The sequence below is a fragment of the Balaenoptera physalus genome (genome assembly GCF_965194825.1).
Source record: "Balaenoptera physalus genome assembly, chromosome: 9".
Classification (NCBI taxonomy): domain Eukaryota; kingdom Metazoa; phylum Chordata; class Mammalia; order Artiodactyla; family Balaenopteridae; genus Balaenoptera; species Balaenoptera physalus.
In genome coordinates this window covers 42667877-42685480 of record NC_138888.1, presented here as the reverse complement: position 1 = coordinate 42685480, position 17604 = coordinate 42667877, and the positions used below count along the sequence as shown (strand labels likewise).

Here is a 17604-nt window from a genome sequence, read left to right as displayed (position 1 = left end):
AGAAATGACTCTATCTCCAATGGTAGCAAACCCTCAAACATAGGAAATGCACAAGGCAGAGCCTGGCTCAGGTGTGTTCAAACATACGATGACCTGAAAAGTTCTCATCCTGGAGTCTATGATGCATATTTTGAATGTTAGGAGGACAGTCATGTCAGGAGTATGGAGATCTACATGGAGACATAAAAAGGCAAGTTAAAGGGTAAGGTTTCTTCCAACACTGATCTATGGGGAATGGTGCTGAGATTCTAGATTTCCCTGCCTAGTTCTTTAGAGAAAAAAAAAAAATTATTAGCATGAAGAAGGGCATTAAGCTAGGTCAACCACTGATTGATAGAACTATTCCTCAAGAATAGATAACTTGTGGCGAATTCCATAGCGGTCCAGTGGTTAGGACTCAGCTCTTTCACTGCCAAGGGCCCGGGGTTCAATCCCTGGTCAGGGAACTAAAATCCCACAAGCCACACAGCCCGGCCAAAAAAAGAAAAAAAATAGAGAACTTGCTTTGATTAATTTTATGCTCAAAGTTCTGATCTAAGGTTTGATTTCCTGAGTGGACATGACCATCAGGGCTAGATGTCTCATGGAGATGACCACTAGCAATTCTTTGGGAAGGAACATCTCTCACTTTAATAAGCGGGCATCTTCATTTAGAGCTGGATCTTAAATGTGAACTAAATCAGTGGTTTTCAAGGTGTACTCCTAGGGCCTCAATGGCAAACAGTGAAAGTTTTAAACTGCATGTGAAAATTGTGTGTTGTTTTTTGTCTGGTTTATACATTGGAGTTTTGCAATTAGATTTCATTTAGGAAAAAAAAAGAGCCCCACTGCAAAAAGTGAATACCTTTGAGATTTTGGTCCATTTCTCTATTCATAAGGAACTGAGGCTCAGAGATTATATGATTCACTGAAAAGGCCATGGTGAATCTTAAAACTAAGTCACCGCTCTCAGCTGAGTCCACTGTGCAGACCTTCTGCGTTCTGTCCACAAGCCACTGTGAGTCTGGGGAGCATGGCAGTCACCCAGGCCAAGGTAACTCTGGATGAACTACGCATTCCTAGTACTGCAACAGCTAAGAACTAGGTTCTAAACGGGAAGATTCTACTCAAATACTGACTGGCCAGCTATCATTGATTGCTTATATAATTAGGTGCTACATAATCTAATTTGAACCTCACAGTATCTGTTGAGTTGGGCAGAACAAGTATCTCCCCAGCCCCCATCCTTAATTTTGCAAAAGGTAAAAGATATATCAATATCTCAAAGATACTGATTTCCTCAAGGAAACATATAGTAGATTGAAAAACACACAAAAAAAGGTCCTAAACTCCAGTCTTTTAGAAAGACAAGGCTCAGTTCATTTTCTTATGTCCTGATTAATCCAACTAGTAAGAATATGCAGTGCCTGTGTAGACGGGAGACCAATGATGTCATTAAATAGGACAGCTTCCAAAACTGACAGGCATAAAAATGGAGAACAAAGTTTAGATGCCAAACTATGAGCCATGGATATCTGCCAATCTTTATAATTATTACAGGGAGACCCACATACTTTCATGAAGTATGCTTATATCTGTACCCTGAATAAGTTGGCTTGCATTGATATGTATGCCTATTCTTCAAATGAATGTAGATGCTCTTTTGTTCAATAAAGCATGATTTTAATTAAAAGCATTACTGAATTCATAACAATGTGCTTTGTCCTAATGTACTGTCTCAATCAAATTCTACTAAAACTACAATTTTACTGTTATGTGGGGCTCTGTGAAATTTTTTCATCTTAAAAATGGGATCCTACTTGAAAACTTGGGGACCATCTGTTCGAGGGTAAAATAAAGGGAACAGAACAATATTAGGATAGGAAATAATTATTTTAAAGCATATTTTGTATCTTTTCCTGTGCCTCTTTTTTAATGTTGTACAGCTAAATTATCGCTCTGTTTTTCATGTTGAATGGCTGCTTCTTACCTGGCTTTGTTTCTTATGTGTGGTCAGATCACTGATTCTCAGAAAAACTACTCTCTAGCCTAGCCCTACATTCCTCCAAGATAATATCATCTACAGGGGTCAAGTTTCTTGCTAGAAGTGTCGATTCACAGAAGTAAGCAAACTAGAAGTACAACCATGAAATGTTAAAGAAACTTTCAAACTTGGACAGGACATTAATAACAAATACTATATTAACTATTAAGTATCTCTTTTTAAAAAAAAGTAATATCCGGTCACGCTGACCAACAAAATTGGCACAGTAAACAGAACACAGAAAGGGCTGTAAGCAATGCATGTAGGAACACTGAGGTAATGGATAGGCTCCACGTCTGCTGAGGACTCCGGAGGAACAGCTGTTCCCTTCTCTCAAAACAAACCCGACTCCAGTGCATTTCAGCGTGCTTACCAGCTCAGATCTGCTTTTGAGGAGTAAGCCAAGCACATACCCACTGGTGATTTACCTTAAGGAGGACATTAGGGAAACTTAAAAAACAAAAGTCAGCTTGAACATGACCTGTTTTATAGCTTTCCTCCATCTCTGGCAATCTTCCATTCAGTCTACCTCCCCTCCCCCTTGCCCTTACTTACATTTGATTCTTTGTCAGATAAAACATGGAGACAATGGAAAGCAACTGGGAAAGAAACTAAACATTTCCTTCTGGAAACATTACCTATTTTTAAATAACAACTCAGAGTCTGTAAATATTTTCATTAGAAAAACCCTATGAGAAACCAATTTTTTAAAGTCAGAACCTAGAATTTAAGGTCTCCCTTCAGTGTACTATCAAAACTCTTTACATCTGCAGCCAGTCTAGGCTTTTATCTCCGGAGACTGAAGTTTAGGTCCTTAATCCTAGATTTATCTCATGAACTAAACTCATTTAATTCCACGTAGAGCTGGGGTTTGGAAGTGGAATGTAGAGAGGAAAGTCAGCGGTACAACATTTAGTTTCACATAGCAGAGCTTTGAACTGACTTATAGGCAAATCTTATAGTCTCTCTGTGCCCCAGATAATTCATATTTAAAACAAAAAGGATCATACTAGACAACCTTTAAATTTCCTTACTAATCCAATGCTGTATGATCCTTAGAGGTCTGAAATGGGAAGTGAAATGTGAAGGCGTATAGCAAACAGAATTATGGTGATGGTAATTGGATTGTCCCTCCCTGATGTGGAATTACACGGCATCTGTCAAGTGGCTCTGCAGCACCTCCCACCAGAGTAGGCAGAGTATATTTCCTCACTGACCATATTGGGCTTGACCATGTGACTTGCTTTGGCAACTGAAGTTAGCAGATGTGATGCAAGCAGAGGCTTTACACATGCCTGTCTTTGGCTTTAGCATTTCTTTGCTTCTGTAATCTACTGGCTAGCCACTGACTCAAAAATGAGGAGATGTGGAGCTGACCAAACCTTGAGCAAGAAAAACAGGAGATTGGGATTGACATATATACACTAATATGTATAAAATGGATAACTAATAAGAACCTGCTGTATAAAAAAATAAATAAAATAAAATTCAAAAAAAAAAAAGAAAAAATGTGAAAGTGAAATATTAAAAAAACAAAAAAAACAAAAAAAACCCCAAGCATCTGCTGTTTTAAGCCTCTAAAATTTGTGGCTGGCTGTTACGCAGCACTACTGCAGCAGAAATCTGACTAATACCATAGACCTCTTGCTCTTTTGACTTTTTTGGTGTATTTATCCAACAATATGCCCACTGATCTGAAAATTTCTTCAAGGCTATTGAGCTGCATTAGAGGCATCATGCCATTTAACTTGACCATGGAAGTGTTCTCCTCATTAGGACAACCAGCAGGGTTACTGTCAGTGCTAAAAGCACTGCACAACTTAAATTTAGTCTACTGAACCTTCTGTGTAAAGAACTCTGTGTTCCTAGCCTATACTGAGAAATGACTTCTACAAAAGTGTGCTGTGTTGACTATAAGGATGGTGATCATTATAACTTACAGTGTCGTCTTTATGATGACCTTGTGGAGAAATTTCTTTCTGGTTTCAGTAACTGGAGAAATTGTATTTATCCCAAGCAATTTGTTTGAATCTATGGACACTAGTTCTGTAACTGGTTGTGAGCCCTCTTGATACTGCTTGCAAAAGTCAGAACCAAATATGTAGCCTTCCACAAGCAAGTACATGTAGGTGACCTTGCAACATACATTTTGTTTACTAACCTCTCTCCTGGTTTTATCTTTTTTTCCTACACCCATTTTCTCTCTCTTTGCTTTCCTTATAACTTACTATTGTTATTACATTAGGTATTGTTATACTGTATATGTTTATGTCAACTACCTTAAATCCTTTTCGGAACTGAATTGAGAATATATATATATTTTAAACTACTATTAATAATAAAAGTACTAATTTCAATTAGTACAATGGAGATAAAAGTATAATTACACCACTGATCTGTCAACTCTTTCATTGTTAAAACTTATTGAGACTATGGTATTTCTCTACTCTAAACTATCTCTAGGAAGGTATTGTTTAAAAAGTACTGATATCCATTTGTACCATTTCAAATCCACCATCAAAATAAATGTAAGGATGAAAAACTATCTTCAGGGGCTTCCCTGGTGGCACAGTGGTTGGGAATCCACCTGCCAATGCAGGGGGCATGGGTTCAAGCCCTGGTCCGGGAAGATCCCACATGCCGTGGAGCAACTAAGCCCGTGCGCCACAACTACTGAGCCTGCGCTCTAGAGCCCACAAGCCACAACTACTGAGCCCACATGCCACAATTACTGAAGCCCGTGTGCCTAGAGCCCATGCTCCGCAACAAGGGAAGCCACCACAATGAGAAGCCCGCGCACCGCAACCAAGAGTAGCCCCTGCTCACTGCAACTAGAGAAAGCCCACACGCAGCAACAAAGACCCAACGCAGCCAAAAATAAATAAATAAATAAAAATTTAAAAAAAAAACTATCTTCAAGCTGTTAGAATTAGAGAAGTTTTTTATTTACTAAGAAATTGACATGTTATTCTATTAATTATTCAAGTGAATTTTTAAATATTTGTTGAGCACCTACTGTGTACATACGTGATGCTAAGTGCCATTGGCAATATAAAGATGAATAAGGTACTTCAAAATCTTTCAGAAGCTCCTATGGGTGTTAGGCGCTTATACATTACAAGGACTTGGTTACCTCAGGTGTAACTGGGGTTCACTCTAAGAATGAAGAAAGGTGAGGCAACGTGGAAATACTCGGGACCTCTGGCAGAAGCACAATCTGATCTCTAATTGTAGTTTATTGCTCTAAAACATCAAGAAATAAATCAGTCACCAAGGTCAGGGGGCTGGTGGCTAGGGCAGGACAAGTATAGGAAACACCAGCAAAAAACAGAAAATAACCATTCAGGGTGATGAGAGTAGGATGCTGAACTAATGTGGGTCAGTAGATGGAAGCCAAGAATAATCAGTAATGAGCAGAGCCAAATCAGAAGCTGAAAGAAGGGTTCTGATGCAAGACACTGATCTAAGTTTACATGTTTTAACTTCTATTGAATATCCAAAGGGGTATAAAAAGGGGGGAAATAAGAATTGGCACTTGGTATAAACCTTAAGGGCTCGCTATTAAAGTGTTCTGTGTCTAGAGGTAAATGTGAGATATAGGGCAGTTAGGGAGGGACAAATACCAATCCTACCAACATCTATAGGAAGAACATTCAATGCTAGAGTCCACAAAGAGCAATATCCCAGGACATCCCAGCTTACCCTTCATATACTGAGATGAGCCATAAGAAAACAAGAATTCTGTGACACAGTGGTAGTCTCTGACCCTGCCCCCTCTTGCTGTAACTCTTCCCCTACTCCAGCAGATACCTGGAATCCAACTTATTAAAGTAGAACTGTGAAAAATCTTAATTTTTCCCTTCTCCCATTGTCTGCACCTAATATTTGAATAGGACCCTCAAACTATTCTGAAAATTGTGAACTTCATCTATGGAGATGAACACAGTCATAAAAATGAACAAGCAGAAAGAACCATCTTCTAGATTAAAAGCATCAGTTTTAATCTATAAAAGGAGATTAACCAGAGGTGTAAACATAAATGACCCCATCCACGAACAGTTAATAATACAAATAAAACAAACAAAAAACTTTAGCAAACTCTAAAACCCAGGAAAAGATGCTGGGCTATCAACAAGATGCAAAAGAACATCACACCATGTACACGTTATATGCAAAATTTAGCACAAAATAAATCATAGACCTAATTGTAGAAGCTAAAAGTATAGGGACTTCCCTGATGGCGCAGTGGTTAAGAATCCACCTGCCATTGCAGGGGACATGGGTTCGAGAGCCCTGGTCTGGGAAGGTCCCACATGCTGCAGATCAACGAAGCCCGTGTGCCACAACTACTGAGCCCGTGTGCCACAACTACTGAAGCCTACGTGCCTAGAGCCCACGCTCCACAACGAGGAGTAGCCCCTGCTCGCCGCAACTAGAGAAAGCCTGCGTGCAGCAAAGAAGACCCAACGCAGCCAAAAGATAAATAAATTAATTTTTTTTAAAAAAGCTAAAAGTATAAAATTCTTAAAACATGGGCACAAATATTTGTGACCTTGAATTAGGCAATGGTTCTTAGATCTGATGCCAAAAGCACAAACAAAAAAGACAAAAACAGATAAATTGGACTTCATCAAAAGTAAAAACTTTGTGCTTCAAAAGAAACCTGGAGAAAGTGAAGGGGCAACCCAGGGAATGTGAGAAAGTATTAGCAAACCATATAACTGGTAAGGAATTTGTATCCAGAACTCTTACAACTAAACAATAAAAAGACAAATAATTAATTTTTAAATCATCTGAATAGACATTTCTCCAGATAAGATAGACAAATGGTCAATAAGTATCTGAAAAGATGCTCAACAATATTAGTTATTAGGAAAATGAAACCATGATGAGATACCACTTCACACCCAGTAGGATGGCTGTAATAAAAAAGACAAACAGTAAAAAGTATTGGTGAGGATGTGGAGTAAGTAGAATTTTCATATATTGCTGGTTGGAGTGTAAAATGGTACCGCCATCTTGGAAAACAGTTTGCCAGTACCTCAAAAAGTTGAACATTGAGCTATCATATCACCCAGAAATTCCACTCCTAGAGAAATGAAATATACCCAAGAGAAATAAAAACATATGTTTGCACAATACCCTAAACAGAAATGTTCAGACCAACATTATTCATAATAGCCAAAAAATGGAAATAACACAAATGTCCATCACCTGATGAATGGATAAACAAAATTATACACACACACGGAAATATTATTCAGCAATAAAAGAATGGAGTACTGACACATACCACAACACTGATGAACCTTGAGAACGTGCTAAGTGAAAAAAATCAGACACAAAAGACCACATATTTTATGCTTCTATTTATGTAAAATGTCCCAGCATAGACAAATCCATAAAAACAGCAGATCAGTGGTTGCCAGGGGCTGGGTGGCAGGTAGGGGAAATAGGAAGTGATTTTTAGTAAGTAAATAAGGTTTCTTTGGGGAATAATGAAAATGTTCTGAAATTAGACAGTAGGAAAGATTGCACAACTCTATGAATATCGTAAAGCCCACCAGATTGTACACTTTAAAAGAGTGAATTTTATGATATGTGAATTTCATCTCAATAAAGCTGTCACTTTAAAAAATATTACATATTTAAAATGGGAACTATTTGAAATTAGGAGCGATTGCTTTAGAAATAAGAATAGGACTGTAAAAGTAAAAAAAAAAAAAAAGCAATGAAAGCAGCAAAGAGCAAAATAGGAAAATGCCACAAATCAAATCAATGAATTTGAAGACGAACTCAAAAAACCTTCCAGAAATAGGAACAAATAAAATGAGAGAAGAGATGATGTACTGAGAACAGATCTAAGATATCCACTAACAAGGAATGTGGTTTTAAGCAAACTGTTTAGCCTCTTTGGGCCTCAGGTTGTCATCTGATAGAAACAAAAGCTTGAACAAGATGACTTAAGCATATAATATGGGCCAGGGCAGTGGTAGGCAGTAAAGAGAGAAAGCTAGGCTGGGAAAGATAATGAAGTTCTGATCTTACAGAACTAAAATATTGGGGGTGGGGTGAGGAGGGGGCAGGGAAGGGCATGCAGTCCTGCCACTGTCCGTAGTGCTGAACCATCACAGTTTTGTCTGAATGCCGTTTGGAGGAGTTAGGAATTGCTTTGGTAAGCAACATGGAGAGCCCACCATTTTAGAAATGAACAGTGATACTCTGAGCTAATGTACATTTATGTTTTTAATTACCACATGTGTGCTAATGGTCACCAAACCCATATGTCTAGTACTGACCTCTCTCCATCTCTCAATGCATATTTTCAATTATATGTACCTTGGAGATATTGCGGGTTCAGTTTCAGGCCACCACAATAAAGCGAATACCACCATAAAGCAAGTCACATGAATTTTTTGGTTTTCCAGTGCATATGAAAGTTATGTTTTTACTATACTGTAGTCTATTAAGTGTGCAATAGCATTATGTCTAAAAATACAATGTACATACCTTCATTTAAAAATACTTAATTGCAGGCTTCTCTGGTGGCGCAGTGGTTAAGAATCTGCCTGCCAATGCAGGGGACACGGATTCGAGCCCTGGTCCGGGAAGATCCCACATGCCGCAGAGCAACTAAGCCCGTGCACCACAACTACTGAGCCTGCGCTCTAGAGCCCGCGGGCCACAACTACTGAGCCCACACGCCTAGAGCCCGTGCTCCGCAACAGGAGAAGCCACCACAATGAGAAGGCCGCACACCGCAGTGAAGAGTAGCCGTCGCGGGCTTCCCTGGTGGCGCAGTGGTTGAGAATCTGCCTGCCAATGCAGGGGACACGGGTTTGAGCCCTGGTCTGGGAAGATCCCACATGCCACGGAGCAACTAGGCCCGTGCTCCACAACTACTGAGCCTGCGCGTCTGGAGCCTGTGCTCCGCAACAAGAGAGGCCGCGATAGTGAGAGGCCCGTGCACCGCGATGAAGAGTGGCCCCCGCTTGCCACAACTAGAGAAAGCCCTCGCACAGAAACGAAGACCCAACACAGCCAAAAATAATAAAAAAAAAAAAAAAAAAAAAGAGTAGCCGTCGCTAACCACAACTAGAGAAAGCCCGTGCACAGCAATGAAGACACAATGCAGCCAAAAATAAATAAATAAATAATAAAAATAAAGCTTATTTTAAAAAACTACTTAATTGCTCAAAGATTCTAACCATCACCGGAGCCTTCGGTGAGTTGTATCCTTTTTGCTGGTGGGGGTCCTGCCTTGATGTTGACGGCCGCTGGTCAGGGTGGTGGTTGCTGAAGGCTGGGGTGGCCATGGCCCTTTTTTAAAATAAGACACCAGGGAAGCCGATTTACTTTATCACAGCACCTAATACACTCTATTTACTCTTGATATACTCTTCTCTATTTCTCATTAGACTGTGATCCTTGTGCAACAATTGATTTGACTATATAAATCACTATTGTATCCTCAATGTTTGGCACAGAGCATGTCATTAAACAATTTATCAAATGAATCATTAAATGGATGAATAATGAGAATCTGTTTTCTTTCCATTCCTTACTCCCTGGTGATTCAGTCAAACCAAACTAATTGCAGTTTCTTGACTCTCCCAAGCCTTCCCTTGAACCCAGGCTTTGGCTTGCCCTCCTTTGGCTTGGAGTAACCCTATCTGACTTGATTATCAGCTGAATGTCTCCTTCTCAGAGTCAGCTCAGTTGTCGCCTTTGGAACACTTTCCCAGGCAGTCACAGCCTTCATCCTCTGTGTTTCCATAGCCCTCAGTTCCTACCAACTATCACAATCCTGTTACTTTTAATGTTCACGTCTGATCCCCTTCAGGGAATATTAGACTGTGAGCTTCATATCCATTTTTGTTTCCTTAGCGCCTAAAAGGGGTCTTTCACCCAGTAAAGAAAGAATGACTGAATAAACAATACATACATGAGTACAGTTAGGCTCTAGGAATATTAGCAGGCAGTGTGTGCAGAATGAACTAAGTAGGAAGGAAGACGATATAGGGGAGAAGATTATAGAAGGTTATGTAAGAGCCATGCGTTTCTAGATACTGAATTAACTGTAATTCCTTACTTCCAAAATTAGTTTTTCCCATGTGCAAAATGAAGAGCAGAATGGTGATATCAGCACAATTGTTGCTTTGCCTAACATGTCTTAGTCACACCATCTCTCAGTCCGTTGTTTACTAACTGCTAGCCTTTAGGTGTCAACTTCAAATAACCTCAGGTGCCAGGCAGGTTACCTAAAGGTGTGATGGGCCTGTGAGGAACTAAATGTCCATGCAAGGGGCATCAGTTTCAATTTTTAAATCATGTGGTCACCAAACAGAACAGTATTTGGGCCTGATGTGGTCTGCAAGGCACTGGTTTACCTTCCCTTCTACACATTTTGAAATCAGAACATCTTCTGAACTACAATGGAACTGAATAGGGAGAGATGTGGACAATCTTTTCAACATTGTAGAAAAAGAGGCTGTTTCCGTAATTCTGGCAAGAAGTAAAATTCTTTCTGAAGTGGTTTCATAGTCTGCCAGAATATTAGATCAGAAATTTCACTGGCAGTCCAAAACAGAATCTTTTCCTTTTATGTAAAATATCTTGATATCTACCGTTGGCACTGCTTTTGCTTTTTTATAAACATAGTTTATTTGCTTCTTGATTACAAAACTAACACAAACTCTTTGTAAAAATATTTGGATGATATAGGGAAAAAAAGTTAAAAAACAATTCCTCAAAATTAGTCCACCAGTGATCAACATCTACCAACCAGCATTTTAGTTTATGCATCAGATATGAGGTAGAACTGTGGAACTGACGTGCATGCTCAGAGCTAGGTAGCAGGTAAGCAGGAAAACACTTTAGTTCTAAACAGCTGGTTATCTGTAAGAACTTATGATCCAGCCGAACTATTAAAGACATTCTGAGGTGACGCTGGAGTGCCTGACTAAAACCACATGTCTGCAGAACAGGGCCTGATGAGGAGTTTACTATTGTTGAAATGGAACTTGGTTCTGAATCCACAACAGAACTATTGTGCATATGACATTTGCTTTGGGAACTGAATTCGGGATTAACAGTAAACAAGAGCTTTTGAGTCCTGCCCATAAAGAACCTTCCCTTGCTTGCCAAGTAATTCAACGTAGAAAATGTACTCACCAGTACATTCAACATAGAAAAGTACAGTTTTTGACCTTAAAACACTGAATGCAGTCTGAAACTTTAAAGATGTGGATTATACAAGTCAAATGAGAGAAGACAGTTACAAAAAACAGAACATTTTTTTTAAACAAGGAACTGTGCTGTGTTTTTATGTAGAGTGTATTGTGTCCATGTATTCTTGGGTTCATCTATAGAACCATAAGAGGGAGAAGCATTGGAAAGCAAGGAAATGGACAAGTCTGAACACGAATTATCAGGGATCTGGGGTGAAAAAAACCCAATATGTCCATTATTAACAGTAAAGAGACCGAATGTTAATATTTTCAGAGAAACTTTAAAGATTTATGAATATCTGAAGTTGTTCTTTTTTTTCCCACTTAATTTAAAAAATTTTCACAGTTTTCCTTTTATTTTGTCTTTTTTTTTTTAGTTTTTAATTCTGGGGCCATACAGCATATGGGATTTTAGTTCCCTAACCAGGGATGGAACCGCAGCTCCCTGCTTTGGAAGCACGAAGTCTTAACCACTGGACCACCAGGGAAGTCCCTGCAGTTTTCGTTTTGATAGTATGTGAACCCCATGAAATTTTCCTGCAAAGCCACTGGTATATCAGGGGACAGAGTTTTAAGAATATCTCAGATGGGGACTTCCCTGGTGGTGCAGTGGTTAAGAATCCGCCTGCCAACGCAGGGGACACGGGTTTGAGCCCTGATCCGGGAAGATCCCACATGCCACGGAGCAGCTAGGCCCGTGCACCACAACTACTGAGCCTGCGCTCTACAGCCTGCAAGCCACAACTACTGAGCTCGCACGCTGCAACTACTGAAGCCTGCGCACCTGAAGCCTGCATGCCTAGAGCCCATGCTCCACAACAAGAGAAGCCACCACAATGAGAAGCCCGTGCACCACAACAAAGAGTAGCCCCCGCTTGCCACAACTAGAGAAAGCCCATGCGCAGCGACAAAGACCCAATGCAGCCAAAAATAAATAAATAAAATAAATAAATTAAGAATATCTCAGATGAGGGACTAGGAAAATGTAATCTATTAGAGGTACTTTTGAAATCCAGATCTATTTATTATTTTACTATAATTAAACCTGTGATGCACTTACATATCATCCAACAGTTTTAACAATGCTTTCACCTACCTTAATATTCATTTCAAAATTATTAATCTCAGGAAAACAAAAAACAATCAAGGAAAAATAAAAAGTGGGTGGCTTTCAAAAACAAAGCAGCTGTTCATTCAACCTAAATATCATAAGCTGATTTTATTAAGTAAAGCCTTACATTTCACAGTCACAGCAGTTTATAAATACATGTTTACTCATTCATTGATTCCTTTTATTCATCAATCATATTTTTAGTACTTTATGTAGTAGGGTTATATTGTACTAGGTGCTGGGATTTAGCAACACAGGCTTTCTGGGTGTGAAATGTGGTCTTCACCTCCAGGACCCCATGGTTTAATTCCATAAAGAAGTTTTAAATAAGGGGTGCCTTCGCCATGTATTAAGGGAACAGAAGTGATTTGGCAGACAAACCGCGCAAGGAACGTGTCCCCTCCGCTGCTCAATTGTTCACATGTCCTAAGTTTGTGCTTCAGGCAGAGGTGAGTGACGCTTCACATAATATGCCCTAAAGTTAAGTCTTCCTACTCCTGAAATACACACACACATGCACTTTCACCTTGCTCTAAATTTTTCCTCTTGAATATCAAGGACTGAGTGCTAAAAAGTTATTTTTAGAGTTCTCAGCTCCAATATGGAAATGTTTCTAGAGCTTGGATCTAGAAGTTTATGCCTTTCTTGAACTTCCAGAGTTGTAATAATCCACTGAGGACAAAGGACACAAAGCACTGCCACAGGGGAGATGTGGCCCAAATTTGAAAAAGTACACGTTTTTACAGGCATGAAGATTAAGGCAGCTGGACTCCTGTAGTTTCCATGAAGAGAAGTTGGGGAGTTCCCGGAGGCCTCCTAGGAGTGATCCATCCTACATCACAAAGCTTATGTGTTTTTCTGAAGAGTCCAGGCAAGATGATTTTGAGCGTTCCCATACTCTGATTAGAAAAATCTGATAGCTACATTTAAATATAGTGCATTGTTTTTACCACTTAAGGTTGCAGCAATTTGATCAGACAGCTTTCTTTTGGGAAGATTTCCAAATCAATGTTTGGGACAGAATCTAATCTTTTTCGTGCCAAGCTGGAAGTTTTTGTTTTTTGGTTTTTTTCTCCCTTGAAATGTTTATATGGGAGAATATGAACTATAAACATTTTTATATGAAAACTTAACTTTTTAACGTTTTATTGACTGCATTGCAAGGAGTCATTTGGCCCAGGCAGGGCAGAGAGAGTAACGTCTCCCAGGGTCGCCTGCAACCACTCCTCCGTCTCCTTTCCCAACTCCAGCAGTGATGCCGGAAAATCAGTGCGGCCTCTGGGTGTGTACATGCAACATGGTCTGACAAAGATCATAACGTTCTCATCAACATGTAGTGACAGACCAATGTCCATTCATAAATTCCAGTGTTTTTTCCTGTTGAAATAAGTGATTAACACGTGGGTATAACTGTCTACTACAGCTACCTGGTTTTGTAAAGCATATTGTTAATTAAAGGGCAGGATTCAAAAGCTTAGCCAACTCTGTAAAAGCTCTACACTTAATCATCTGTTTCTTGCAAACTTCAGCCTGTGGGGTAAAGAGACATTTGTTGGATCATGGCCTGCTCGTCTTTGGGGAGGATCTTTCCACAGACTGGACTCTTTTATCAGGGAGCCTAGATAAAGGTCTCAGGGCCACCTATTTTGCCAAAGTCTTTCACCCTGTCAAACTAATTTTCCTTTCAAAAAAAAAACTATGTGGAAAGTTAATGTTTAACTTTTCATAATAATATTTTCTCTTTACCTGTTTTTTGCCAATGGTTTCATATCTCAGCTTAACATCCATCCCAAAGGACTTACACAGGAAATGGAGACCAAAGCTAAAACAAACTCACACCCTTTTCTCTAGCAGCCAACTTTAAAATTAGCACTTAAAAATCAAAACATAGGGCTTCCCTGGTGGTGCAGTGGTTGGGGGTACGCCTGCCAATGCAGGGGACATGGGTTCAAGCCCTGGTCTGGGAGGATCCCACATGCCGCGGAGTAACTAGGCCCGTGAGCCACAACTACTGAGCCTGCGCTCTAGAGCCCACGTGCCACAACTACTGAAGCCCGCGTGCCTGGGGCCCATGCTCTGCAACAGGAGAGGCCACCGCAATGAGAAGCCCGCACACCGCAACGAGGAGTGGCCCCCGCTCGCCGCAACTGGAGAAAGCCTGTGTGCAGCAATGAAGACCCAAAATTAAAAAAAAATAAATAAAAAAGAAAAAAATAAAAACATAAAACTCTCACTGCTGAGAGGCTCTCCCTCTAGGTTACATTAGAAAAATCTATCCTACATCTAAATGGAGTTTTTGCTGTTTATGATCTCAGCTTTCATTATTGTGGCTTAACTAGTATATGTAAGGTTTAAAGATAGTTGAAGCTGTAAAGAAATCTCGTAAATTATGAGCAACCTACAGGAAATGAAAGGTCAGCATTGTTTCTTCCTATCCTTCTCCCAACAGGGCTGAAGAGTTTCTTTACAGCCTTGAATGCAGTCTGCTGTGGCATGTCTGTATTTATCCATCTCCCTTAAGGCAAGACATAACAGTAACCTCTATTTTCATAATCTCACATAATAAGTAATTATGAGCTACAGTCCTGATTGTTTCCCTTCAGCTGAATTTTAAAGAATTTAGAAACTCATTCTTTTACATATTTACAACCAAGAAATGAATTCTGATAGTAGAGACTATTAATATGCTAATCTTTCCCAGCATTATGTATTTCACGTGAAAGGAAAATCCAAAGATGACGAATCCGTCATCTGTTCTACTGACAGGGAAATTTAATTTTGCTTAGTTATATCTACAATTTCCCTTTTGCTCTTAAGAATATATCAGGAAAAAAATTGCAATAAAACAAGATAGGAGGTCGGCCAGTGGAACAATTATGTATAGCACTTAAAACGTAAAGGTGCTTAAAACCAGTTAAATAATGGCAACCTCCAGTTAATAAACCAAAAATAAACTCTAAATCTTGCTTGGGCTTCAGACATCATTTTTTTTTTCTATAGAAATAATATGATAAGTAGTGTGTGCTTTACTGGGTCAGCCTACAAAAGTATTTACATTGATATCAATACAATACTTTTTTTGCTATTATTCTTGTTCATAATGAAAAATAATTTTAAAATATAGTTATATACAAATAAGCAAAAGTTTAAAAATATGATTTAATAACTTTATTTCCCATGAATGTAGTAGAGAGAGAAGCAGGTTTGATTGTACAATAGTGAGGTAGAGAGAAATTTTGAGATATTTTTGAGAAGGATTTTTTGGTACTTTCAAGTTTAGAGGTTGATTTGGCAAAGTACCGCTTCGTCTCTCCTTTTTCTTGGTACTAATAAAGTGTCTGTCCCCAGTACTGTTCTCCCATGTAAGGGCCATGATTTTTACAGTCGTTTTGTGGGATCACAAGTGGAGCAAATACAGAGAAAGAGTGATGGGTGACAGCAGAGAAAATAAAGGTAGAAAAGGGAGGAAGAGAGGAGAAAAAAGAGAAAAGAAAGTAGTAAGGAAAAAAAATTTTTTTAAAAAAACAGTTGACAAAAGCTAGAAAAGAGAGAGAAAAAAGTAGATGGGCTAAAGATGATAAAGCGATTTCTTACGGAGGAACCAACCAACCGGAGAGTTCTGAAAATAGGAGGCATGGGGAGAGCTTGGAATGTCTGTGATCTCCTGAGAGGGAAGAAAGTTGGGAGAGGAAGAAGGCTTAACTCAACCAGTTCCGAAGCAGGACACTGGTGAGTGGAAAGCCCGGCCAGCTTGGTGATGCCTAGAGCAAGGGGTCTGCAGTGGGGGGGGGACCTGAGGTCAGGCCAAGGTCTGTGCAGACCGAGGGTCCACGGGATCTGAGGACATATGTCCTCAGTTTAGAAATATCTGTGTGTGTTTAGAGACAACTTTACTGAGGTATAATGTACATGCCTTAAAGTTCACCTGTTGCAAGTATGCAATTCAATGATCTTCAGCAGGTTTACCATTTTGTGCAACCACCACTGCCATAGAGTTTAGAATGCTTCCATCATTCCAGTAAGATCTTCCTGCTCCTTTACAGTTAAGCTCTGTTCCCACTCCCGGCCCCAGGCAATCACTTGTCTGCTTACTCTACATATAGAGCTGCCTTTTCTGGACGTTTCATATAAATAGAATCATGCAATATGTGGTCTTCTGTGTCTGGATTCTTTCACTTAGCACGGTGATTTTGATGTTCATGTTGCAGCGTGTATCAAGATCTCCTTTTATTGTTAAATAGTTTTCCATTGTATAAACACATTTTGTTTTCCACTCACCAGTTGACAGACATTTGGGTCGTTTCCACTTTTTGGCTATTATGAATAATGCTGCTTAGAACATGTTGTGTGCAAGTCTTTGTGTGGATACCTATTGTGTTTTAAGCGAACGAGAGGGAGAGATTAACTTGTTTATGGAAAATACAAATTCTCAGGTCTGTCGTGTTCCAGGGAACACACTGCCTGGAAACAGTCTCCACGCGGCAACTCGAGCAGACTTTTTAAAACAGAAAATCAGATCACATCCCTCCTCGGATTACCATTTTCCAGTGACTTCCCATCTCACTAAGAGTGAAGCCTGACCTTGCCGTAGCCCACAGGGCCCTGCCTCACCTGCCCCCAGCTGACACGTCTCACATCTTCACTCGCCACTTCTCTCTCACTTTCAATTTCACCAAACAAGCGCTTATGCCGCCCTCAGGGCTTCTCCGTAAACTATTCCCTTTGCCTAGCATGTTCTTGCCTGGCCTTCATTTGGCTCATTCCTTCTCATTCAGGTCTTTTCTCAGATGTCATTCACGTAGAGAAGCCTTCCACAGCTTTTTAGGGTGCTACCTAAAATAGCAGCCATGCTTCTCTCGCTATTAGCTTACCCTGGTTCATTTTCTATGAGCCCCTGTAACTGAATAATCAGAAATTACCTTACTCATTGTTTGTTGGCTGCCTCCCAACCAGAATGCAAGCTCAACGTAGCAGGTACTTTGTTTATCTTGTTCTTTGATGTATCTCCAGCACCTAGCATGTGGTAAATGTTCATTAAATTTGTTGAATTAATGCATAAATAAAAAGCAGAATTTGGTCGTCTTTTTTTTTTTTTACAAGTCTGTACTTTTTCCCTAGAATCTCTAAGTCAGTTAAACGATGCTGTGAATTCAGTTTGTGAATTTCTAAGCCAACAGACCAAAGGTCAAATACTGGCAAACCATGTACCATATCTGGCCTTCACATATGTTTGTTTTATG

General features: G+C 39.7%; 2 protein-coding genes and 1 long non-coding RNA gene across 12 annotated transcripts in view; 2 read left to right on the top strand and 1 right to left on the bottom strand.

The window, feature by feature from the left end:
- LOC309666887 (uncharacterized protein) overlaps positions 1-8799 on the top strand; it is a 41729-nt gene extending 32930 nt beyond the window's left edge. Inside the window, exon 2 of the transcript XR_014267316.1 lies at positions 8560-8799. The gene's annotated coding sequence lies outside the window, so the exon portion shown is untranslated. The remainder of the gene's footprint in view (positions 1-8559) is intronic.
- Positions 1-17604, bottom strand: part of CEP85L (centrosomal protein 85L) — a 212696-nt gene that overhangs the window by 175011 nt on the left and 20081 nt on the right. Inside the window, exon 1 of one of the 6 annotated variants that reach the window (XM_082474595.1) lies at positions 17284-17597. The exons of the other annotated variants lie outside the window; for them this stretch is intronic. Coding sequence (XP_082330721.1) covers positions 17284-17292 — 9 coding nt within the window. The 5' untranslated portion in view covers positions 17293-17597. Of the gene's footprint in view, positions 1-17283; positions 17598-17604 lie in introns of those variants that run through there. 6 annotated transcript variants of the gene reach the window in all.
- Positions 9101-17604, top strand: part of LOC309666929 — a 39686-nt gene continuing 31182 nt past the window's right edge. For all 5 annotated transcript variants that reach the window (XR_014267353.1, XR_014267354.1, XR_014267355.1 and 2 more), the window contains exon 1: positions 9101-17338. This is a non-coding gene — a long non-coding RNA (uncharacterized lncRNA). The remainder of the gene's footprint in view (positions 17339-17604) is intronic.